We start from the raw sequence: 26,128 nt of genomic DNA, 5'->3' as shown, positions 1-26,128 counted from the left end.
CCAAGGGAGTGTTTACAGTCTCCTGCAACGAACTTGCATTTGTTGAAAGGCCGTCAGGGAATAAATATGAAGAGGTTGACACCTCCAGGTCCCCCGACTTCAGAATGCAAGAACTTCCGAACGGAAGTCATCTGTTCTTAGTTATCTCCAAACTTAGGGCTGACCGAAGAATGCATATGCACTTTCTAAATGGCCATCATTCTAAGAATTGGCAAACATTTAGAAATTAGAAAGGCTTTAAAAATTCCCCTGGGTGCTACGGTTGGGATGATTAAAGTCCCCATCGGGAGAGGGTAGGACTGTGTGCCAGGCCGCTGATTACTATCAATTGTTGCTTTCATCTTGGGTTGTTTCCAGTTGTAGGCCACCTAGAGGAACGTTGTTCCAGCTGGGTGGCCGTATATGTTCTCTAAAAAAATAAACGTCCACAGACACACCACTTTCTATGGTGCAGCTCCTTAAGTCCCTGCTATCAAATGGGAAAAAGGCATTCTTCATTTTAAATGTTCTGCTTTGTGGTGACTGGAGGCTTCCCAGTTAGATCCAAACCCATCTGTATTTACACAAAATAGAAAACACACAAACCAGAATATGTTTCAAAATGTCAACTTTTAATAATTGCTTCTGTTGCCATGTTATGTCACGAGTTATAAAGGAGCTAGGGAAAAAAAAGCATGAATTTCCAGGAGGGGTTGGGTTTATTTTAAAAACACCCTAATTGATTACATAAATACATCTGGCCCCTTATAGGATTCATCTGGATACAAGACCATGTCAAACCCCTCAAGGCAACCATGTGAGCAATCCAATCCTGATTCAAGGCCTCCTCTAACCATTTTTTTTATGTTCAGCATTACCAGACGAATGGAGCAAAAATGTCAACTTGTCTGCAAATCTTCTTGGTGTCAATAATTCCTACTTCAATTGTTCAACAGGCAAATGGCTAAGGCTAAAAGCACTTCAGAAACTAAAATACAAACATGGAGAATAAAAACTTACAAAAATTCTTCAGATCTCCCAAGGTTATGCTCAAGTACGTGCAATTCTTTTTAAAAAATACATAAGCTAAGTGGATATGTAGTGACAAGATTAAACAACAGGCCATTCTACTGGGTATCTGTACATCAATGATACTTGCTCAGCTTATAAAAATAATAATTCCTGGAACCCATCTTTCTATGCACACAGGACAGTGCTTAAATCAAGGTGAGGCTAAGTACATGATTTAGAGGCAGGCCTGTAGCAGGAGCAAAGATTTAAAAAAAGAAACACAAACACTGCTTAAAGGGAACGAGGCTTCTGGCTCTGGGAACTGTAAAATGAGAATTCTAAGTTATTCCCTGAAGGACGCCCATTCAGTCTTCAGTAATGCCATTGAACTGATTATCCAAGAGCTTTACTCAAAAGTGCCTAACTACAAGCGTTGCATTGCCTGAAGCCAAAGTGCTTGAATAGTTAATATTTGCTTCAACAATATATGTCACTGGAAGCGTTGCTAAGTTGCTTATTGTGGCAAGACCACCGTTTCACACAAGAAAAGGGAACATTTTTAACTTTCAAGATGAAACCTACAGAACTCTATGCAGGCGCAGATGAACCGGTTATCTTTAGATGTCTCTTGACTTGAAACCCTAAATCCACTGTTTTCCCCCAATATTATAAAAAAGGACTAGCTTGAACGGAAGCTAATTGAGAATCATATCCGCTACAACTAAGTGAGAAAAGGATTTCTGTGGTTATATGTAAACTTGGCATAAGCTTTTTCAACAGGACTCAAAACAGGGTGTCGGGCTGAGAGTGGCCATTTATGTAAAGGTCAGACCGGCCTCGTTGTACACTTTGAAGACCTTCTCAATCGCATTGACGTAGGCAGCTGTTCTCAGGTCTAGACCAAGGTTGTACTTCATGGCGGTACGCATGATTTGCTATAGAAAATAGAAACGGTACAATTATAACCCCAAATATATGTACTCTGCTTTTCTAAATAAATGTGCATGCAGAAAAGCCACTTATTAGCCACCTATTTAATTTCAAAATGGCTTGAGGTAATCTACAAACTTGTAAATCAAGCTTGGAGAACCAATGATCCTGGGGATATCATTGGACTCCGACTGCCATCAGACTTAGCTAAAACATCCAAGGTTCAGAGGGCAGGACCTGTCACTGAGTAATATCTGGAGGGTTGCCTGTTATGAATGAATATCTACACATTTTTTGTTGCTTTGTTCAAAGACCTTTCCATTCCAGTCTAATTTTTTTTAAAAAACGGGGGAATTCAAAACACAGCTGGTTGAGAAACTGCACAAAAGTAACGACACACTTACGGATAACTTCCAAGGGCCAGCTGGTCACTTGACAGCGACCAAGAGAAACCTCCTCTGCCTCTGGTACAGTGCAATTAAATACACACTGATACTGAGCTCTATTGTTTTAATATAACAAAATGCCCAAAGCTCCCTTCTCCAATCACGTTCCTAGAAATTCTACCCTCTCATCTCTAAATACAGAAAGCACAACTGCTAATTATAACATTAATAATAATTCCTACCATCTGCTATTAACTTATCTTCCTACGATAAGGCACAGATGCAAAAATAGCTCACAAACAGGAAAACACCGACGACTTTGACCTCTCGGATGGCCGTCCATCGCATTTAGTGTTTGACAGTCCTGCAATACGTACCCTGGCAGAGCGCTCCATGGTGTAAGCCAAGCCTGAATGGACAATGTCTTTTTCAGAGGCACCCTAGGTGGAAAAGAACCACCATCAACACCGAGTCTAAAGTCACCAACAAGGGCCCGGTTTTCCTCAAGGGGCCGAATTCCCACGTCACTTCTTTGTACCGTGTTTTAATTGCTGACTAGAAAAGGGAATTGGAAGCTGCCTGAAACTTAGATCCGTAACAAAAATGGGGTTGGTAGCAGTTTATACCTATATAGCTAAAAAGATTTAATATGCAATGTGCATATTGCAGACTGGAACTATTGCAGTCTATTCTAACGATATTACGTTTAGACTGCACTTGTCACCAAAATGTCAAATCTCCAGTCAGAACCGTAATATCTGAATGTTAGGCAAAACTCTTACCCATCAGTTTATTCTTGGCATTATAAACAGAGTCAGCCAAAACATCAGCCTAGCCGAGCTAAAGTGCGGCGTTTCAGTTTACTTCCTCAGATTCCCCTGTCGTTTTCGCTGTTGCGTGATGCAGAGTCTGCCCAGACCTACGTATTAATAAAATGAAGTTTTACAAGAGCTACTTACAGATATTCTATCCTGGAATTCTGCAGTAGGCACAACCGGAATACTTCCCCCATGTTTCCCAAACTTCCTTTCCAAGCTCTCCTGAACTGACACTGAAAGAAAGGAAACAGCCAGTTAAAACTCCTAGCTAAGGAAATTGGATGATCGAAAAACAGTTATTCTCAGAGTAGAGTACATTTTCTTTGTTAATGTGCTGCCAAGAAACATCTACCTCCACTCACAGGTGAGATTTCCTCTTAAGTTCACCAACCTACCAAAGATTTCAGCAACGCAATGCCAAGAAGTACCAGTATAGCTTCCAACTAAGATGCTAAAACCAACAGGCATGTTATGCCTCTGAAAGTCATCAAGGAGCCCATGCATGCCCACCAGCTGGCCATGGGTGGTGTGTAAAGTATAGAACTTGTTAAACCTACTTAGCAGATGGTAGTTTGAGTCCCTTTCATATTTGAAGGTCAAGCGACCGTAGCTGACGTGGTTCAAGTTCTTCAACCATTCGAAGTAAGACACAGTCACACCTCCGGCATTTAAATAAAGGTCCTATGGAAAGAGTATGTTAGGAGATGAAAAATAAGTAGACAAGCCACCTTCAGATGGGTTAATGATTGGAAAGATGGATTTAACAGGCAGAACATCAGTAAATTCTACAGGCATGCAGTGTGTCTAAAATGAAAGAGCCATTGACTTAAAAGTGAACGGATAACAACTACAATTGATAAGAAGTTATCAACAGCTAACGGGTACATCGGATTTATGTTTGGCTCTAGGTGAGACCAAGGAGCTAAATGAAGAGCAAAAGAATTCACGGCACCAGAGGAAGGTGAGGAGGCATCCCTCTGCAAAAAGCAGCAGGAAGGAGTATGCAACTCCTTTTGCATCCTGTTCAGCAGCCCAGGAACCAGTTTCATGGTCCCGGGGAATGCATTTTCACTCCCACCCAACTGGTTGGATCCATACAACATACCAGGCTAGCCAATTAACCCTGACAGCTTCTGGAAACACGGGATGAAGTTGTCAGGAATCAAGATGGTTTGTTCTGTCCACAACCAGAGCAGCTGAGGAATTTTGGGGGAGGCAACCGAACAAGGAGATCATAGAGATCCGAAGTTCCTGGCTCTGCTGATGGAGCCTTATGGGGGCTGACGATGGCTGAGGAAGACTCCCTCCCCACTTCCCCAACTAACCCATGGCAAGAGGAAGAGGGGGTACACAACAGGACTTCCTTCCTTACAGACCAAGATCAAGGGCCTGCTTGGCCTTGGAGGCCTGTGGCTGAGGATGGGGCAAAAACAGTGTCATCTCCTACATCCATTTTCAGTATCTACCCAGCCACAGGCAGACACTCTTTGCAACCCATTTCCTGCTAACAGAGTTATTTGCTAGTTACATTCCTGAAGACAAACAGGTTGAAATCTGTTGTTTATTAAAAAAAGAAAAAAACTTGCAGAATAATATTTTTAAAGAATCGGAAGTAATTCTATGAATCAAATTAACATTATTTTTCATCCCAGACAACTATCAAAAGAGCCTTACTGGAATAACCATGATATTCCGTTCCAAGAATATCTTATCAGCTTCAGGGGTCGTGGGTCCATTAGCACCTTCAGCAATTATCTGGAAAGAACATCAGAGCATCACCGTTAAGCCCATGAAATCTTTAACCGAGGCGGTGAAATGAGCTGGTGCAGAACAAAGTCTCAGCTGGAGGAGCCAGCCTCAAGCCCACCCTGCCTGTCCACCTTACTTTTGCTCTGACTTTGTGGGCGTTGGCTTTTGTTAACTGTTTTTCACTGGCAGCTGGGATGAGGATGTCACAATCGGCTTCAAGAATGTGGCAGTCCAAAGTCTGGGCTTTTGGATAGGTGAGAATGGATCCATGTTGCTGTTGAGAGATACAATGGGAATCGCTGTTTCAGTTTCTTAAGCCACAATCTTAATTGTCTTAACTAACAACGTGGTCTTGGGCTAAGATTCTATATTCTTCAAAACCCACATAAAAACTCCAACTCCTGCAATACTTGTCCAAGAGGAGGCTGCAATAATATATATAAGGTATCCTGTTCAAAGCTCTAGCCAGCCATGTTTTTTTCAGAGGAAGGTTTTCTATTTTGCTCCCCCTCATGTTTTTTCCTTGTGCCCCTCCCTATCAGTCAGCATCGTAGTTTCTTCCCCTTTTGATATATTTGATATTTTCTTCTAAAGGTCTAACGTTTGGCCGCCTCAGTCAAGCTAATCTAATCTGTTCTTCCCAATCTGAAATCCTGTTTGATTTACCACAAAAACTCTCAACGCAGCTATCAGGATGCCTGCTAAGTTTCACAGCTAATGTTAAAGAGTAATAAACAGCGCTAAACCGTTTTTCATACCAACTTATAATCTTCCAACTCCTTTGGGTCAAGTCCATCAGGATTCCAGATAGCACCATCCTTTTCTCCAATGGCTACACATTTTGCGCCATAGCGATGAAGATACCTCATAGAATGCAAACCTACATTGCCAAACCCCTATAAAAAAATGAAAGTAAGTTTTTGTTTAGCCTTGCCCAAACCTTTTATTTTTCTTGGTGCTGCTTTACGAAGCACATCAACTTTCTAAAAACAAGAAAAGCTTTGGAATCAGAGCCACCCTGTTCCTAGACATCTAGGGGAAAACAGATGAGTCTCTATGCAACTGGTGGACGAGTGTGGTGACTCAACTGGCATGACACAAATGCCCGTCTACATGTTACTTGTAATCATCGTTTGGGTCAAATTCATTGTGTGTTTAATGAGAGATAAATGTTCTTCCAATATTCTATTTGTTCGTTTGTTTTAAAGCAAAGCTTGACTCTTACTGACCTACAGCGATACATCCGTGCCATTCTCTTGGCTTGACACCTTCCAGAATGTGTTTTGCTGTTTCCTTTTTTGATTCCCCAGTTTAGGGCACAGTCCTAGACCACTTGATCGTTAAATAAATTACTGAATACATGCATTTGCTGAATTCCTGCGGACAACTACACAGAACAGTATTCCTCAGGCTTGGAGGAACACCGGTCAAACACATATACCCATTTAACATTTGTGTGGATCACATAAGTGAATAACTGAGTGGAACACACACAGACGGTAACTTTCTTGAAGAATTAAAGAATTAAGGATATAAATGTCTCATCTCAAGGCTACGAATGTCTTAAGGCAACATTTCTCCCTCTCCTCCCCAGTGAGATTCCTTCAAATACAGTACCTGGATGGCAAAAGTTTTATCTCCAAATCCTGGAGTCATTCCCAGGATGCTCATATATGATGCTTCATTGATGAAATTCTCAATCCCATGAAAGACACCACGACCTGTGGCAGAGATGCGGCCGTGTATGCCACCCTGGCTGATGGGTTTCCCCGTCACACAGGCATGGGCATTAATATCCTGGAAGACAAGGAAGGAAGTTCAGGTGGAAAGTTATGGGCAGGGTTTCTCAAAACGTCCGCCCTGGAATGTGTTAATGACTCCTCTGCTGAGTTTTATCTTTACTGGGCTTTGGTACCCAAGAATGTCCTATTTACACCACAGCCTATGTGAGAATTAACTTTCTACACTGCGTTGACTTAGGACAGAAGAAAACATGAAAGGTAACTCTTCAACCTTTCTTTGTAAAATCATGTCTTCAAAACAGTGGACATTACTTCACTGGAACCAAATCCAAAATAGCTGGGTAATTTCTACTTTTGCACATGTTTGCATTCTTCAAAGGACAATGAACTGCAAATCACTAGAAATATGAAGCCGCTACCAGAACGAGAAGCTTCTTGTCCGTGTAACCCTGTCACGTAATTCAACTTTACACAGTAAGTCACAAACAACAAATCATATTCTTATTTAGGAGTACTGGGTCCACACATTGTGCTATGTGTTTCTTCACCCTGGCTGCCACTAATGAAGCAACACGGGGAGTCCACTTGCAATTTTACCAGTGTTCTCAGCATTTCTGAGTATACCACTGGATTCCAGATGGATAGAGATTCAGGAATCCATTAAATAAAGCAGCCAGCTGCAAGCTTCTTCGTTGTCAGCGAAGAGACTCACTTCCTTGCTGGATCACAGCAAGGCCGTTAAAAAGAAAACAGAAAAATCTCTGCTCCAAAGTACATAGGGATAAATTGCTTCTGAAGGGGAAACAGGATAGTTGCTCAAATTCCTTCTCAAGAAGTCTTGCTAAAGAGACTCCTTGAAAATTGTGCTTGGAAACGATCTCTTTCATTTTTTGATGGCTGCCAAAAAGACTTGACACTGAGCTTCATAAATTAACCTCATATTCTATTTGTTTTAGATCTGTTCTTCTTCTTTCATTTACATTTGATGGGAACGCCTTCAAAATGTAAACGTTCTTCCTCTTGGTTTGTCTGACTCACAGCTTACAACTATTTTCTTTGGCTGATGATTCATATGCACCAGACTTTTTTTTTAAAAAGTTCTCATTTCATTTGTAGAAAGTGTATAATGCTGTTGTCGTCGTTCCCATATGCACCATACAACTACGCAGGGCATTCTGTTCAACCACGCTGAGCCTTGCAATCTGAGGCTTAACCACAGGGAAGAGACTGCAAGGCCGAACCAGTGTGAAATAGATGCTGCAAATATATCTACATGGCCTGGAAGCCTCTGTGCCCCCATGAGTCTCTGGCATACAACATTTTGGTGGTAAACATTGCATCTACAACTGCGTCAGTTCCTGGCCAATCTTAGTTTATTTATGGGCTCATATCATATCAAGCACCTTGGAGTAGCAATGAAACAACTAACTGTTTATCCAATCTTAAGCTAACAAGTTTATCCAATCTTAAGCTAACAAGTTTGCAATCAGAACATCCCATAAAACACTTAAGTTATCAACTGTTGTCTATTAGTAGCTTTTGGGCTTCACAAAAACCTTTGATAAAGCAAATTACAATGCAGATGAGATCCGGCACTTTAAATAAACAAGAGCTGCATCACACATAGGTAATTCTTACAAGGAAAATCCACTGGATTTTAAATTCATGAACTGCACAGTTACACTGAGCAGTAAATTAATTCCTTTAGGCAACGAAGTACACACTACAGTATTCCCAGTGATAATGAAAAATAGGAGTTTCCAGTGAAGTCTCCATTATGTCAGATCCAAAACCAGCCATTTCCCTATTTTTATCTGCTGCCCAGAGAAAACATGCCAGTGCAGCAAGGGAGGAAACCCATCTTAAAGAGCCTTGCACTGTAAAACAAAAAAAGAAGGGAAAAACTTGCTTTGAAGCACTGCTTTACTGACTAGAATACTAAAGAGCAGCTCATTTACTCCTCTCTGCAACGTGTGTTCAGGAAAATAAGTGTCTGAAGACTTTACACATATACCATTAGGCACTTAGTTGAAACTTCATGGCCTTGCAATCCAGACTGATTTTTGCTGAAGTAAAGTATGCATCTAGTATAAAATAACTTGAGAGAAGTCTGTGGAGTCAGTCAAGAGGCTGTTTAGAAAACTTGTTTCCATGGTCGCCCTGAACAAGCAAAATGTTAACTCAGATGAACCAGAGTGGAATGATTCAATTGCTCGCTCATGCATGAATAATTAAAAGAATTCTGAAAGGAAGGAAGTCTCTTGGTGGCCAAAATGCAGTCTCCAATTCTCTCTTGCCTTCTACTTTAGGAGGATTAGGTACAGCACTGAACTCGGAAGGAAAGCAACCTGGCATGGCGCTTCAAAAATATTCTTTTCCCTAGCCAACGATACAGTTGTCAAAATCAAAAAGCAGAGCTTTAAATTACTGCTAAATATTTACTATTTTTAGAATTGGGCACGGTCATATTTTATGGCTATTACAGCCTGTGTGTAATTATGTTGACAAGAATCTGTGTTCATAATTTTATGTCAGTTTGTGAAGAGTCAGTGGCATATAAACCCTATAAAAACAACCACCACCTCAGACCCCCAGTTACATTGCAATGAGCTACAGATTATTGGACTGAACTAGACCGGCCCTCTCCAAGTCCTAATATTATCTACTCTCAAGTGGCAACAAATGCCAAAGACCCAAGCGTCAGCCTTTGCAAAATGCCAAGATCTCCTCCTCAATGTGCATCTTTATCACTTTATGGCTCCAGTCCAGAGAAACCAGCAGACAAGGGAAGAAAATCCAATGTAGGCTTTGAGCTTGAGTTGACAGGCTGTATTAAACGGTATGAGGTTGAGGAGCATTGTTGCATTGGGAGAAAAAGGAGGTGAGAAGGGCTTGTCCTCCTTTATGGCTGCTTATAAAGTAACATAATTATTCTTCCAGTGGCCCAACAATTAACTGATCTGCAAGCTTCTAGGAGCAGGCACTGTTGTAGAGAGAAAGCTCTCGTATCGCCCGCAGTAGGTGTCCCCGCTCAGTCGGCTAGCACGCCACCAGGGAGGGTGGCAGAGACACAGATACAGCTGTAGGTCGAGAGCATCTGGCAACCCACCTGCCATGTTGGAGGAGAGGCTCTACATGGGTTAAGAGTTAAAACTAGCTGGGCTCATCATTCTGCAGACACAGGGTTAAAGCTGGAGGACGATTCCTATAGTATGATTATATTTTGGGAAATTTATAAGAGACTTATCCTGGTTTTCGTGGTATGTCAAGCCATGTATAAAGCAGGCAAGCTTTTTCTAGGTATGCACATTTCCAATTAAAACTACTGACTTGGGAAAAGAGACTCACCACAGTGTAACTTATAGACATCTAGACTGTTTATATCATGCAACCCTTTGCCTTATGTTGCTTGTCCAAAGAAATACAAATCTGTTCAGGTGGCGCTAAAGTTCCAGGTTTATGTTAGGTTGCGCACAACTTGAAGTACATGCTCTAAGGCCATTCTGCCATAAATGAAGCTTGTGCTTTTGTTCAGAACTTACATAGTGTCCTATGGTATTAGCGTAGGTATCTGCAATCCACGACATCTCCCTCTCACCAGTGCTCATGTCGGGAGCTGGCACATCAACACCAGGCCCTGTTCAGCACAACCGGGAACAAAGAGGGAGCACCATTAAACACAAACCACTTCTGTGCATGGACACCAGAAGAATCAGCTGCGATCTGCAGTAATTTTGCTTAGAGTTACGTTATGGCTACACTGCAAAGCCATTGGAGGTAATGTTGTCTTGTTTTTATTAATGAGTCTTATTATTTATAATCCCTTGGTCCAAATAGAGGGAAGGGTCCCCTTTCAACTTCTTAGAAGACAAAAAGAAATAGACTATCCTTACTTCTTGAAAAGGACTACCTGTCCCTTAAAGTTTTTTTTAAAAAAAAATAGCAGGAAGGCAGAAGTAATAAGACAGTGGCATGTGCCCCAAACCACCAAAGGGAGTTTATAAACTGAACATCTCTCTTCTCCTGTTTTCTCTGTCCTATCCCATCTTGTTAAGAAGGGGTTTCAGGATCCACAGACAGATGCAGGTGGAAAGAAGGGAAGGAAAATTTATTTCTATTATGTGGATGTTGGAGGGATCATTAAAGAATGAATGGCATGTTTACAGCAGAGAGCGAGCAGGGTAGGATGGGCATTTCTCCAACCAGCCCAGAGCTCAGCTATGAAGCCAACAAACAACCAGAACACTCTTTTGACTTGACAAGCCAGGTAGGAGCTGGTCCCTTTAACATAATTTTCTAGGTACTTGTATGTGGTGTGCTGAAGAGAGAGGTGCAAAACTCATCAATCTGGAAGCATTCTGTTCCCAGGTTAACGAATCTTGCATATCCCTGGAACCGAATGCATCAAGCATGCAGGCCTACAGCTCAGACACTGGGCTTTGCTGTAATTGATTAATTAGAGCAAGGAGACAAAGCACTCTTGTCCTTCTGAGGGTGTTCAAAGTATGCACTGCAACATCCAAGTCACCAAGGCTTTTTTCTTTTTTTGCAGAGCCCCACTGAATGATCTCTCTCACCCAAATCAACAGATATTCCAGTATTACATACCAATAAAGCCTTTCTTTGCTAGTTCTATGGTAAACCGCCTTGTGATTTTTTCCAATTCATTATCCTACAAGAAAGGAGGCAGTTAATATCCAGGATGTGAGCAAGCAACCCCTCAAGTCAACCAAAGGCAAGAGAAACCCCCATCTGTGAGCCGAGGCTCAGCCACACGGTGATAACGCGCGAGGCACCACCAGAGCCCACTACTTCGGACGTTACCCGGACCTCGGAGTATAACCGCGGCTATTAATCTTCCCACCCGCTGAACTAGAGGAGGTCCGGGCTGACTTTTGCCATTCATTTCTGAAGTGCTTGGAACGGAGGAAGCTACTCCACAAGTGGACAGCTGTGAGGTCAAGAAAAACACTCTCTCTCTTGGAGGCAGACGAGATTGCAGGAAAAAGGTGTCCGTGCTGCAGAATTTCCCCCGTTCAAGAATGCCTGCAGCAAGCCCATTAAGATGTACCTGTTCACTCAGGAGTCTGTTTAGACTGGGGCCTCTGCAGTGTCTAATTTGTTCCTGCTGCCATATTTTAGCATTTTTAGTTCTTTAGGATTTTCAACCTTTTAGATTTTTATTGTCTCACTGTTAACTTTGACAACAAGTTTTTTAATGACTTGAACTCCCACTTTAGGATTACTAGGAACAAGCCAGACGTTTTATAAATAAAACCAAGGATTACAGTATTTGATGGCAGTGATTCTGAACCACCCTTTACCCTGAAGCCCTGTGATTGGAATAACTTTTATTTAACTCCTCTTACCCTACGTGTTTGTCAGTACACTGCACACACCTCCCAAGCGTATGTTGGTTTGCAAAGCACTGTAGTCTCTAATTTAGAGATTCTAACTTGCATAGAATGAGAGCAGACCAAGTAAGCTAGGCTTTTATTGGCTAAAACATGCAAAATCTGTGTCCTTCTTGATAGCAGTGACACGAATACAACTGGGGCTGGTAACCAAGTTAATATTTTCATTTTAGAAGAGGGGTGAAAGCCTCAATTGACCAAAATCATGATAGGCAGTAGGGTCAATATTCATAGGCTCATCTGGCAACCAATCCTTTTTCTGAGATTTGCGTATTATTGCTTATCTGAAAGGGTATCGAGTGATAGGCATGAATGTATGTAATTAAGCTCTCCACACCAAGAAAATATAGAATTCTACTCCATTGTCCTAATTGGCCTATTGCAGCAAAATAGCTCCTCAGATATCTAAGCCTAAACATGCTGATTAAAAGCATATTTTTCTGGAATTTGAACTTACTGTATATAGCCTAGGATTGATCTTAACACCAGCCTTTGCACCACCAAATGGCACATCTGAAAACAAACGTTCATGCTTAAGTTAAAAAAAAAAAACCAAAGGACAAGAATGTAAAGTAAGATGGTAAAGATTTAACTTATCACTAGCTCTGATGCCTGTCTGGTCTTTTCCACTTTGGGAATTAGTCACAAAGATATTAACACAAAATGCAGAAAACGAAAAAACAAAGACAATGATTTATTTTAAAATAATTCACCATGCCCTTCAACATAATGAAAAGAGGACAGGTATCTGAGACTGATTCACAATTGATTTTTAAAAAGAATTATTTACATATAAAATACAGGATATTTCTTTTATATATTACATTTAATTAGGTCTGCAAAATGAGAAGATCTAAAATATAATGAGATTTATAGCAAGTATTGTTATTCAACAAATGTACATTGCTCATTAGTCTTTAACTCGTGTTAGGAATTTTTCATAAACTCCACAGCATGAAATTCCCCAGAACCCCTTCTAGCCCAATTTTACTATGTATAGGACATAACAAGATTTCCCCTCCACCCAAAAAACCATGCTACATTTTTATACAGCAAGAAAATTAATTGTCTGATAAAGGAAATTTAAAGCCTTCATTTTAAAAAGAGGGGAAAGGCAAACAGAAACAGCAGGGCATTCATACGCCACTCATGCAGGGAAGGCCTCTTCTGGCACCTAAGAGGTACAACATGGGCAGCAGACTTCCCACCTCCCTCCCTCATGGGCAAGCCCACCCTGTGTAACTGCACTCCAAAGCTCTTGATGCACCAAGCAGGGCCTGCTGTGATGATCTAAAGTGAACCAGGTCTGACAGCAAAGGAGGGTCTGCCGGACTCTGACCCTGGTCCCAACGGCCCTACAAGTCACTGCAGGTCTTTGGGCCCCTCTCCGCTGCTGACAGCCAGTGCAGCTGCTTCAACAGAAGGGCAGCACCCAGCCAGGTGCCCCACTCAACAACAGGACATATCCTGAACCAGCTGCAGCTTCTGATGGAAGATTAACGCAATGTGCTTTTTGCGCTAAGTGTGAGTTTTTCAGCAGGAAGAACCACAACTAGGTTGTCCCCAACTCCAGAAAAGGATGTTGCTAATACATTAACCATTACTTCATTGAAGGCACTGCTGGCCAAAGGTCATATGGTCTCCAAGGGTGACTCTGTGAGTACCCCCAAACACCTACCTATTGTTTCTGGGGAAGAACAGCAACACCCTCCCCGCTTTCACCCAATTCCTCTATTCAGAACCCAACTGCGAAAGGCCGTCATCCTGTTCGGATTCAGTCTCGGTCTGTTGACCTCGTAGGCCCCACTGCTTGGTCAAGACACACGTGAGAGATGCTATAATTGCTTTGGGACGGAATAGTGCCTTGTGGCATTCCACAGCACAGCTGCCAGAGTGCACAGATGTCAACCGCTGCCATTCTGACATTGCTCCTCCAAACAGGAGCAAAAGCATCCTAACGCAAGCTACTCTAATCCTTAAATCACGGAGATGGTCCAGGAAGACAGCAAGGGTTGATGGAACCCAAGCCTTTCCGAGATCAAGCCGGATCAGCAGAGCTGCATGTGCTTTCTCTCCCCCCCGCCCACTACAGAAATCATCTATTTGGATGACTGTAGCTGAATCTGTCCCTTAAACAGGTTTAAAACGAGACTCAAAAAGCTTGAGATGTTCCATGTTTTAGAACACCTGCATCTCCAAACACTATTCTCCGAAGCACTAAAAAGGTTTATTTGTGACTTGAGAGTAGCTGTTGAGGTTCTTTGATTCAGGCGTCTTTAAGGCCAACCACGCCACTCAGAGACGAGTGCGCAGTTTCTTGTTCTGCTATTCTCCATCAGCTAAGATGGACAGGAGTTCAAAAAGCTTGTATTAGGTCAGATTTAAGCGCCTTTCCTATGTTTCATGAACTGAAAAAGAGCCACACAGTGAGGCTGGATGAAGGGACATCCTTCTACTCCAGGGACATCCTTCATTTTCAGACATGCTGTAGCAATCATACCAAGAAAACAGAAAGGGAAACTTAAAATTCTGAGGAAAGCATGAACTATTACCTTACAAGCTCAGCCCACCCACCAAATCTGTGGAGAGAAACCACCTCACTCATAGGCCACCATTTCAACACCTTCTTGAGCAGCTCACCAGAGCAAGGCTGATCTTTCCCACTCCCCAAATCTCCTAGCTCTTATATGGGAATAATCCCACACAGCTTACAAACATCCTTCTGAAAAAACTAAAGGTTCTGACTTTAGTGTGTTGTGTGAACCCCGGCATTTAGAATTACTTACCAACTACTGCACATTTATATGTCATTAGAGAAGCTAAAGCTTTTACTTCATCAACACTCACTTCCGTGCTGTAACGAATACCTGTTAAAGAGAAACAGGAACATCAGTGACTGGTGCATTGTGTCACCTGCCAATCAGAAATAAGCCAGAACCACAGGAGGGAAGACAACTGTACAAAAAGCAATTTACTTCGGGGGAAGGGGGGAAATACAATGCAATCTGTTTTGCCCAATCTTCTGGTGATAGAAGAAGAGAGAAGCCACATTCATAGGTAATTCTATCAGCCCTCATATTTGTGCCACCACACATACCCACAATATGAGCCATTTTGTTCAAGATTTTATGCTGTTGCATTATTACCTTCACATCTGACTGTTAAGCAGGAATCCAACCCAACCAGCGACCTGAGTCTCAACTTCACTTCCATAATTCTGTAAATACTTTTTATCACACCTAATATTACTATTCACAAGGGCTCACTTTCCAACATTGTATATGCCGCTTTGGGTCCAGAATACCCAATTGCAAGCAAACCAGCACTAGCAGGCACATCTGTGCATGGCAAAATACAATTTTCAAAGCAATAAGGAGAACACTGACAGAGTAACACAGATGGCTGAGTTTAAGGAGACCATCACTGGAAAAAGAAGTCACAAAGATCAATTTCAATGTCAAAAAGCTGAGCTGAAATATAAAGGTTCAGCTCCTTGAACAGAGAAGAATTTTATCTATGATATATGATATGATATATAAATATATGCATATCCACTTTGGCCATAGCTAAGTTGCCTACTTCATAGCTACAGCATACCAAGTTGCCACTTTCAGAGATATTTACCACAATCCCAAGACCCCTTTCTTGGTCAATCATCAATCCTCAATAAATGTGTGTGCATATGACATTTGTGTGTGTGTGTGTGTGTGTGTGTGTGTGTGTGTCTTGTATGCTGAAGCCATACTCCCCCACCCCCCACCCAAGACAGGACCAGGAGAAAAAAAGTGTATTAATGGAAATTAGTTGCCAGTAAAATATTGACTTAATTGAACTTGGTATAGACATCAACCAGTATGTACAGGCACTTCCCTCCCTCTTTCCAGCAGAAACAGCAAAAAACGGGGGAAAACAGGACGGAAAACTGGGAAGGGGCAACTGTGATGGGAAGGGACAGAAAGGAAAGGGAAGGGGAGAAACCTCTGGATGAAGACAAGACGGGGCACATGGACTGGAGAGGGGGGAAAGCAGTACTAAAGAGTTAAACTCGCTAGCAAAGAACTCCTCCCAAGTGGTAGTGTCTCTTTCACAAATAATGCATTTAAGAAAGAAAACACTAATCTGATAAATACAATAAGTTATTAAACCATAAAAGCAAGTTAAAACCAAAAGCAAAAAAGTGAATTAAAATTATCAACAAGAGCGCATCGCAATGCTAGCTTTTATGCATCTTGCAAACCATAATTTTTTACATCCTTCTATTATGAGTACTGCCCATGTGTTTTCATTTTTTAGCCAGTTAGAAATCTACAAAATGTTTCTTCTTATCCAACGGAGAATACCTTTTGAGGACTCAGGGCCCTGAAACCCGGCCATGGAAAGGCACGTCATAGCCTGAACTCTAAAAAGAAACACACCAAATCAAGGCAAAAGCTCAATTTGTCTTGGTTTGATTTTTTTTACATTAAAATTTAAGTAAAATCAAATAGTTGACTAGGTTATTCCAGTCTTGAATTTTTCTTTTCAGTTGCATTAAAAGTTAAATTTAGAAAATCTTTGAAATTTTGGGACACCATACCTAAAGTTTCCAGGAGCTGAGGCCTTAAATGCTTTTCTAAAATCCAATTAAATAATGCCTACCAGATCGCTCCCATCCACATGCTTATTGATACTGTCAAAGAACTAAGGATCTGCGTTTGCATAAATGATGTTCATGCTTGTTCAGCAAGATCTACACCTCCATACGATTCATAATCATTAGTGGTTTCCACTGACTGATTTGAAACACATGTTAAGTTAAACAGTCCACAATTTCCTGGATTCAACTGCTGAAATATAAGACAGCAGAAATAATACAGATGCAGGATTTCTCTGGTATAAGTCAACTGTTTACTCTGTTCTGTGATCACTGGCCAATCAAGTATCTACTTATGAAAAAGAGATGAATTACTTGCTAATGCTCATGTGCCTGCAATGTACAACATCATCTTGCATAGTCTGCTCTAGGCCAAGCTATCACTTCCTCATTTCAGCTGTTTGGAAGCACATTAAGCTGGGAAGGCCTGCTTCCTGCCTTCTTATTTAGCATTACCTAACCCTCCACAACTAAACAAGGTAGCTAGTTCACAGCCAGTCTTGTTCCAATCTTACTTTAACAATTAAAATTTACCAAGTTGGAGCCACAAGGCATTTAAACATTCATTGACGCTGCAAATGCTATCAACCCACTTAAAAGCAATGGCAGGTCATCGAACTCCTGATAACATAATGAAAGTCCACCATTAACTAAAAAGAAAGAGAAAATGAATGTACTCCATTTGACAGGAACCAAGGATTATAAGTCTAAAGGCTATAAACTAAGAAACTATTCTTGAACATAATGGAGACTTCAATTATGCACAAGGAAAAAAACAGATGTTAGAGAATATATTATTGAAATGGTAAGGCTGGGAATAAATAGCAACTACTTTAAAAAAAGGAGTTAATAACTAGATCCATAAGCACGCACATACATTCTTTACTCTGCTTTAAATCTAGAAAACTGTTCCACCATCACTCAGGCTCAAGGTGTCTCCTAGTTTCACAATGAAACATCTGCAAGCAAATAACCAAGCTCAGAGAGCACCAAGAACTCCACAGTTCAACTAGAGCTACATTTATTCCCTTCTATTGTCAAGTATTTCATTTTAGAGGCTCAGGTATTGTCACTGAGGATCCAGCACTGGTATATCTTCCTAATCGAATGTATTGCAATTGCCTTTTGTTTAAAGAAATGGAAGAAAACAGCTCTGTTAGAAATGCAAGAAAAAACACACCAAAGTTAGCAATATCATGCCCAACAGAGGCTAAGTTTCACTTTGTCAAAATCCTAAGATGATATGCTTTTCTGTTATAAAAGCCTCCTACTATGAAATGACTCATAGCCACAGGGAAATTTTCCACTGGAACTGGCACAAGATGTTGTTTGTTACGGATTTTCCTTTTCCCGGCACACCCAAAAAAGAAAGTTAACTTACTAAGACACCACAGTTTGCAAAGAACAGACTCACTTCCTTTGAATTGAAGCAGCAATGAAAAAAATCACTAAAAATCCTCAAAAATGTTAAATTTGTGAGCTTTTAACTTCCTCCTGGAAGAGACAGAATTAAGGATAAAGCTGTACACACACACACACAAAATTTAGCAGCTGTTTACAAACTGCAATAATTCAGTTTATGAATGATGGTGTTACAAAAACACAATCAACCAAAGACCGCACCTATCAATGCTAGCAATCCAAGCAATTCAGTAATAACACAGCTGAAGTGGAGTCCCTTATATAAAGCTTATATGATGGAATACTTCTTTATTGTATAGCTAAGAACAGAGACATCTGCATGGGATCAGCTACCCCACAAAGCACAGGCTTCAGAACATCCCTGGAAAATCCTTCCGCCACAAAATACCAACAGAGGTGTGTTTTGCTGCCAAACTTTCATCACTAGATACTTTTAAATGGGGCTGCCACTGGAAGACAGACCCCAGGTCCTTCCGAGCCAAGTTCAGACATGGAGGAAAGGAAGGGGAAGTGAAGAACGAGAACCAAAACTGAGCATCTGGAACTTAGGCAAGACGCCTTCGTGTGCTGCATAGTTTCCCTTCCTTACAGAGGCCACTGGGTTTAACAAGAACAGCTTTGGAGGTTTTAATTTTTAGCAGCACGTTTATTGTGACATTGGAAGCAACCTCCATTTCAGTTATCTATGCACTACTCAAGAAGGAAGGACATTCACCATTAAGAAGCTAATAGGGATTTTAAAGATTGATTAAGGATGTTTGCAGACAGAGATGACATAAAACACCCATTATAACCGGGCTTAAGGCTCTACTAGCCGATCCAGATACAAAGACAAAGAAAATGTCAACACGCCTATGTATTCTTTTCTACAGGAACAATGGTTTCCTTGAGACTGTGTACCTCTATTAGAGTCTGGATAAAGCACAGAGATTAACACAGGACGCTCCTCTAGCAGAAGGTCATTCCTGTTTCCTGTACCTTGTTAGGACACTTTTAGTTCTCTAAACAGCTGTCCATATGATGAACACAAGCAGCTGCAGTTTCTTCTGAAGCACCACCTTTGAGCACATGGCCATGCAAGCAAACTAACACCAGTGTGCTATATTATGAATGATTGTGAATTGTCTGCATGGTTTTCCTGACAGCTCTTCCAAAAAAAAAAAAAAAAAGGTATGGCCTTAAAAAAAAAATCTAACTCTCAGCAAAGAAGCCCAAGGCCCATAAGCCTTACAAATTTAGTATTGAGTATTTTTAATCCATGCATGATGCTGCTACCGTTTCCTCCTCTACCTTACTGGAAAAGAACATTTCTTTTGTTATTTGGATTTAGACAAATATTTAGAAAGTGGAACTGTTTTTATTAGCTAATTTAATGGCCGATCTAAAGATGCTCTTAGAAGTCCCAACAAGCAGAGTTTAGCTAACCACAGCTGTTTAAAAATGAAATCCACAAATTCAGCTAAGCACAACAAAACATATCCCTGTACTGGTCCAGTTGAATTTTATAATGACGCAGACTTGGAATACAGATTGAAAATAGAGTTAGTTGTCAGGTTATCAGCCCTAACTTGAGCACACAGAGTTTCTAAAACGATTGCAAATGGATCTTTGGGGCAAACCTTGGGATTCTTGGCAAACATATCTGCTCTAAAATGGCCAAAGAACATTGACAGCTACCTTCTCCCCCGCTGATACTTTAAACGGTTCACAGGACAGGTTCTCAAATGGGCTTTCCCAACATGACAATCTCTACATAGGAGTAGGCACAGCCTTTGTAACAGGCAGATAGCAGTCTACCTTTTATTTTACATTTCCACTTAATAGTTGTTCTTGCTTCCTGCTAAAGGTAAACATGCCGTTCCAAATTTTATTTACTACGACTGTATTAGCTTAAAGCTCAAGTATCTGATTTTTCAAAAAACTAGGGCATAGTTTATAACCAATGAATAATCGGTAATAAGGTTTGGAAAAAGATTCCTGCTTCTTGAAGGTTTTTACAAGACATCCTTCCAAAAATGAGAAAGTATGCTAGTCAAGAATTCCTGACTGAAAACCCCAACTTTATTCAAGGTTTTTCTATGAACAGGCCACAACATGTCGCACTTCTAAAGGCTGGGATGATACAGGGACCAGCTACTCAAATTAGTTCAATATCCCACTGGAAGTATCTCAAGGACCTCCAAGGATCCAAGCTTTAAACTTTACTACAGGTAATCATTCTTTAAGGTGCAAGTAATTTCTCTATTACTATGATTTTACCTTTGAGGGAATCATTCAGCAATATTCAAAAGTATGCCAAAAGTCCAAAGCATGACAGTTCATATTACAGATTTATTAGAGGCCTCTCACTATTGTCAAACTCATGTATCATGCTATGCCAGAAACTAGTGTTTGTGTCACACATTATGTAAAAAGAAGCAATATATAAGTTGGTGTGAAGTTTCAATATTCAACAGAAGGGAGAAGGCTACCTTATCCCAATTTGCAATTATCAAAAAGCCTTATTAAAAAGGACAAATAATATAAAGCAACTAAATGAATCAGTTACAGATAAAGGGAGGCTGTTAAGGAAACAAAAAAAAAATTGGAGCAAATCCAGAAAAAGCAAGTGGATCTAATTTTCCTGTGGATTACCTGTATCTTCTAAACATCTCCTCCTGCTTCAAACACAGCAACTTTATTGGTGGCAGGTCCACAGGCATGTCACCCATGCTACGAACACACTATCTTTCCTAGCATTCACTTGTGTAGAAAACTTTCACAAGCAAGTAATTCAAACACCCTGAAGGTGCTTCGGCAACTATCTGAGGGTAATGCAATTCACTACACTAAAATGCAGAAGATCGGCAGGAGCCTTAGAAGCTACTGACGCTTACCAGCACTGGGGAAATCAAAGAAGCCAATCCAATTGGATGAATGCAGCTCATCAAGCAAGGCTTCTCTTCTTTCTCATAGAATAGTTTGGGGACTGATATTAAATGGATTCCAATTCCTTACATAGGCTGGTAAAACGTTATGGTTCTTAGAGAATGGCATTAGGATAAAGAGCTGCATTAGCAACTTTGTAAAAACTGCTACGTAATGATAAAAAGTTATTTCAAGATTACTGAGGCAAATCAGTCTGGATGGCAGAAACTAAGACAACATTGCATTTGTCTTGTGCCATTCTGAAGTCATCTTTACTACATATATGTAGCCACTAAAGAACAATCGGTTTGCATCAAAGCAGTTACTTTATTCCGTATCCTTCAGTGGCCACAACTGAATTTTAAAACCGTACATCAAAAGTAATGTGGGCAGGGTGAACTGGGGCACCCATCCTTTAAGAATTCCAAAACAGGCCCTCTGTTTCCCAGCAGCACCAACTTCACCTCTGAAGCCTTCAGCAAACCACAAACTCTTCAGAATTCCTTTGTAAACCTCATGATCGAATAAAATATTTATCTTGATATGCTATTACAAACCCCAAGCCATTATCAAAGACGGAGTCACACTCTATGATCAAGCAACTGAACAGAAACATTGCATCCAAAATACAATTCTGGCAATTAATTGGCCTTTGTCCTTCAAACCTATGGAACACCAAGCTCCTCCAAACTCCACAGAAAACTTCCTTGTTCTCTTGCAACTCAATCAAGAATGAACTACAGGCTGTAGGAAATTGTCAGAACCTGTAGAAAGCTGGTTTATCACACAGGGGACTAAAAGCGGGGAAGAAAAGGAGGAACCTCTTTCCTACAGAGAATAGGTATGTCTTCATTACATAAAAATGCACCTTTCTAACCTTTGGTGTAGGTTTCTTATCTGAAGCAGCAGGTAATACTTTGGAAAGGATGTTTTGCAATTCTTGCAAGTTTTGTCCTTAACCAATTGTCCACTGCTGGATAGGCTACAAGTCAATGATTGCACAAAAAAGCATTATCTGGAAAGGTCTTTAGTGATGCAAAAGATGAATAAATCTCTCTAGATGGACTTTCTGCTTTCTAAGAGCTATGCAGATTCATTTCAAATGCTTTGTTTCCAACAGTCTACTTTCAAAAGCAAGTCCAGTGCTTAAGATGTTGGACCAGGACTGGGAAGCCCAGGATTAAAGAACCCCCCAAGCACAGAAACCCATTGGGTGACCAGGCCAGTCACTTTTTCTCACTGCAACCTACAGAGCTATTTTGGGGAGGGGAGAACTGAAGGAGGAACCCCTTTGAACTCCTAGAGGAAACTTGGGATACAGATCCAAGTAGAGCCAGAAACTGGCTATTCTCAAGATGGACACCAACATGGGTGTGATGAGTCACAAAATATCGAAGATGATGCTCTCTGTAGCCTGCAGGGATGCATGCAGCCAACCCTCAGCTTACTTTTGCCTTCTTTAGGGCAGGGGGGTTCAAACAAGGAACAGCACTAAAGCTATACTCACCCATTTTGTAAGAATGCCTCTGGGATCCACACAGCATCCAAAGGCATTGGATGTAGCAGGCCAGCCTTTTTATTTTTTAGAACGTTTTAGTCACACGATAAACAGAGTCAACCTACCAAAGCAGACATTTAATTTCATGTATTAAGGCTCTAATCCCCCACTTAGCTATGAGGGCATACTCTAGCACGAGACATCTAAGATCATTTGACTGCTGATTTGCTCTCACAATGACTTCCACACTTAAGGCACATTTTCTTCTGCTTAAGAGTATGGAAGTCTTTCAAAAGGTTAACCAGGGTGATACTCCAGGCAGCGATAGTAGGAAATATATCTGTGCAAGAACCGTGCAAGAGAAGGCCAGTCTCTAAGGAGCAACTTGGTACAGCAGTGACTTCCACCTTGAAAATCACAAAAACAGCAGACTTGATTGAAAGTTCTCCCTTATATGGAAAGCAAAACAGAAATCGCTAATGCACAGACAGGACACAGAACACTCCCACTGTATACTTGCACAAACATAGCCCAACTTGAAAAATTCATGTAAGTAACATAATCCCTGCACTATTCTGCAAGAAGAAGAAGAAAAACACCCTGTTTTCAGGAGGCCATGCTGTGCAAATGCTGCAAGTAGCCCGCCCCTTATGTGGTCTGTTAATTATTTTAGTCAGACCAATTTTGGGAAGAAATCTTCCATTCGCAGCCAGCAGCAACTTCACAACCTATCACACAAGTCATAGTTACTTCTGAACTCTCCGGCAGCACTAAAAAAAAAGGGGGTGTGGAGGGCAGACAAACGAAGAGGGAATGAGCCTCTGCAAGCTGCACCCCACTTTTCTAAAAAGCAGAACAGCCTGTTTCACCCGAACTTCAGGAGATTCCTAAATGGCGGAGAAAAACCGCAGCCCGCCAGGCGTTCACACGTTTTGCAGGGGCTGCAGCCGAAGGACAAAGCCGAACGTGTAAGGCCCAGCCAAAGCTTCTCTGCCGGGGCGTGGGGTCAGGCAGAGGGAAAGGGCCACGAACCGGAAGGAGGTGCCCCTCCGGGCAACGGGCACGGAGAGAGACACGTCACACCGCCGAAAATTCCCGGACGCGTTACGGGAACGTCCCGCGTTTACGTCGGACGCGCAGCGGGCCGGGGCGGCTGTCCCCGCCGGGGCCCGGGAGCGGAGCGGAGGGGGGCGCCGCCGGGCTCACCTCCCTTGCAGGGCGTGCGGTGCTGGCTGTGCTGCGCGCGGTAGCCCTCGACCACCTCCCACTCGCCGTTGTCGCGCTTGATGGGGAAGGAGACGCTGAGCACGTGGTTGCAGGGCTTGATGATGCGCAGGATGCCGCGCACGCGGTGCCGCTTCTCCTCGGCGCTCTCGCGGGTGCGCAGCCCGGCCACCAGCTGGTCCTCCACGATGCCGGCGCCGCGGTCGAAGAAGCCCTCCACCATGCGGAAGAAGTTCGGGTCGTCCTCGCCGTCCTCGTGCCCCACGGCCTGGCTGTAGCGCCGGCGGGCCTCGGCGGGGCCGGGGCCGGGGCGCCGCCGGGCCGGCGGGAGAAGCGCGCCCGCCGCCAGGGCCGCGCAGGGCTCCGCGGCGGGCGGGGAGGGCCCGGCGGCGGCGGCGCGGGCGGGCGCGAGGAGCTCTCCCAGGCGGCGGTACATGGCGGCGGGAGCGGAGGCGGCGCTGCGGCAACGGGGACGCCCGGCCCGGCCGCCGCCGCCTTTAAAGGAGCCCGCAGGGGCGGGCGGGAGCGCGCCCCCGCCCCGCGCGCCTCTGCGCACGCGCCGCCGCCGCCGCCGCCCGGGCGCCAAGGCAACCGACCGGAAGGCCCGGGCCGCAGGGCGCCTCGCGATTGGCCCGCGCCGCGCTCGCCCCGCCCACTCGGCGGAACGGCTGGCGGCGGGTAAGATGGCGATGGCGGCGCCGGCGGGCGGGCGGGAGGAGGGCAGCGGCGCGGACCAGCCTCGGAGGGGAATAGCGATAGAGCTGAATAAATCTGTGCCAGCGCTCCAGTCGCAGTTCAGGTGTCAGAACGGAAGGTCGAACGCGGACCTTGGCTTATTTCATTCATTCAACCCATCCGTCTTTCCGCCTTCTGCTCCCTGACGCGGCCCCTTCGTGCCGGGCCGGGCCGGGCCCCCTCGGCGGTTGCCCCGGGGAAGGAGGCCGCTCTCGGGGAGGTGGGTTGGGTCGCGCCCTAGTCCGGTCCGTCCTCCGCGAGAGATGCTTTTTTATTGGGGGGAGATCCGAGGCCTTCCTGCCCGCGGGTCCGTGTTTTTGCCTGCAACCCGCCCCCCCCCCCCGCCGCACATCCCTTAAGGCAGAGCCGAGCCCACCTCACAGGGTGGTTGTGGGGAAAGAAGGAGGCGGGAGTGTTAGGTATGTCGGTCACCTCGAGCTAGGGATAAAAATAGGAGGAGGAGGAGAGATAAGATACGTTAAGGATGGTGATGAGGGATAAAATATATTGATGGTGGTGATGATGATATAATGTTGAAGTTGAAAGATTATGGCACAAACTGGCCGTGGTGGTCCCAGTGGTTATTGGCACTCTGTGCCATACCAAAAAACCTTGGACGGCACTTAGAAAATCTGCGCGTTGATGAAATTCCATCTGCCAATTGCAGCAGGCCACCCTGCTTGGATCCGCACATCTACTACGCCGATTCCTTATGGCATCCTAGGTTCTTGGGAAGAACGTGATGGGAATGCAGGCCAACACCAGCTACAGAACTGGCAGCTGTGATTTCATGTTGTGGTGTATATAATAATAGTTATTCCTGCGTCTTTGTGAAATGAAATGATTGCTCGGGTGCAACGGTGCAGGCTAAGCCCTTTCCAATCACAAGGCTCCATATGAGGCATCCTGTAGCCCAATGTTTCTCAATCTCAGCTGCTTGGAGATGTGTGGACTTCAACTCCCAGAATTCCCCAGCCAGCCTGCTGGCTGCGGAATTCTGGGAGTTGAAGTCCACACATCTTCAAGCGGTCGAGGTTGAGAAACACAGCTCTAGGGCCTCGCAAGCTGAGCCACATCAAAGGAGGAGACTGTTGGAATACCTGGGCAACACATTTAATCTCGGTTACCCAATTAGTCCATTTTTCTGGGATTGTGCAATAGAAGGAACCATGCCCTAATCAACTGCATTGTGTTAGTCCAATGGATGAAGGACTAAATAAATAAATAGAGCCAACTATCACCCGTTGTGCCAGTGCAACTGGTTGTTCTTGGACTGCCCCTGGTTCAGCGTGTCATGTGAACACAGCCATGATCGAATGACTAACGAATAGCAGCAGACCAGCATTCTAGCCCTGAACCGCCAGGGTGGTGACAGCTGACTTTGTTGGACTAATACAACTTTTTTTTTACTTTAAATGTTATTAACGTGCACTTCCCTGGGTGGATTGTGACAGTCTTTCCTCATTTTTGGTTAGGTTGTCTTGGATGATTTCCTGTTCTGTCATATAAATAAATATTGGATTTGATGAATAGTGCCAACTGTCACATGTTAGGCCAATGCAACTGCTGGTTCTTGGATTGCCCTGATTAAGAGTCTCGTGTGAACACATCCATTCGCTTTATCATAATGGGCACTGGTGTCTTTTGCTCTCTCATGCGTGCTGCATTGTCTTCAGAAGA

The 26,128-nt window shown here is 43.1% G+C and overlaps 1 protein-coding gene across 1 annotated transcript; it reads right to left on the bottom strand.

The window, feature by feature from the left end:
• Nucleotides 1–590: 590 nt before the first annotated feature.
• GLUD1 (glutamate dehydrogenase 1) lies at nt 591–24,245 on the bottom strand. Its single transcript, XM_063307737.1, has 13 exons — nt 23,696–24,245; nt 14,816–14,896; nt 12,487–12,542; nt 11,224–11,287; nt 10,158–10,252; nt 6,491–6,670; nt 5,632–5,769; nt 5,010–5,147; nt 4,799–4,879; nt 3,682–3,805; nt 3,266–3,357; nt 2,684–2,746; nt 591–1,925 (listed from the first exon to the last, which is right to left on the bottom strand). The coding sequence occupies exons 1-13, from the start codon at nt 24,147–24,149 to the stop codon at nt 1,806–1,808; spliced, it is 1,686 nt and encodes a 561-aa protein (XP_063163807.1). The 5' UTR covers nt 24,150–24,245; the 3' UTR covers nt 591–1,805.
• Between the last annotated feature and the right edge of the window lie 1,883 nt (nt 24,246–26,128).

This window comes from Candoia aspera, chromosome 6 (assembly GCF_035149785.1).
Source record: "Candoia aspera isolate rCanAsp1 chromosome 6, rCanAsp1.hap2, whole genome shotgun sequence".
NCBI lineage: Eukaryota > Metazoa > Chordata > Lepidosauria > Squamata > Boidae > Candoia > Candoia aspera.
Note: the sequence above shows the minus strand (reverse complement) of the source record. Positions and strands in the feature narration are given on the sequence as shown.

Coding starts and splice junctions, on each gene's coding strand:
- GLUD1 (XM_063307737.1), bottom strand. CDS start 24,149: ATGTACCGCCGCCTGGGAGAGCTCCTCGCGCCCGCCCGCGCCGCCGCC. Junction 6,671..10,157: donor CTAATACCATAGGACACTAT/GTAAGTTCTGAA, acceptor CTTGTCTTCCAG/GATATTAATGCCCATGCCTG. Junction 4,880..5,009: donor CCCACAAAGTCAGAGCAAAA/GTAAGGTGGACA, acceptor TGTTCTTTCCAG/ATAATTGCTGAAGGTGCTAA.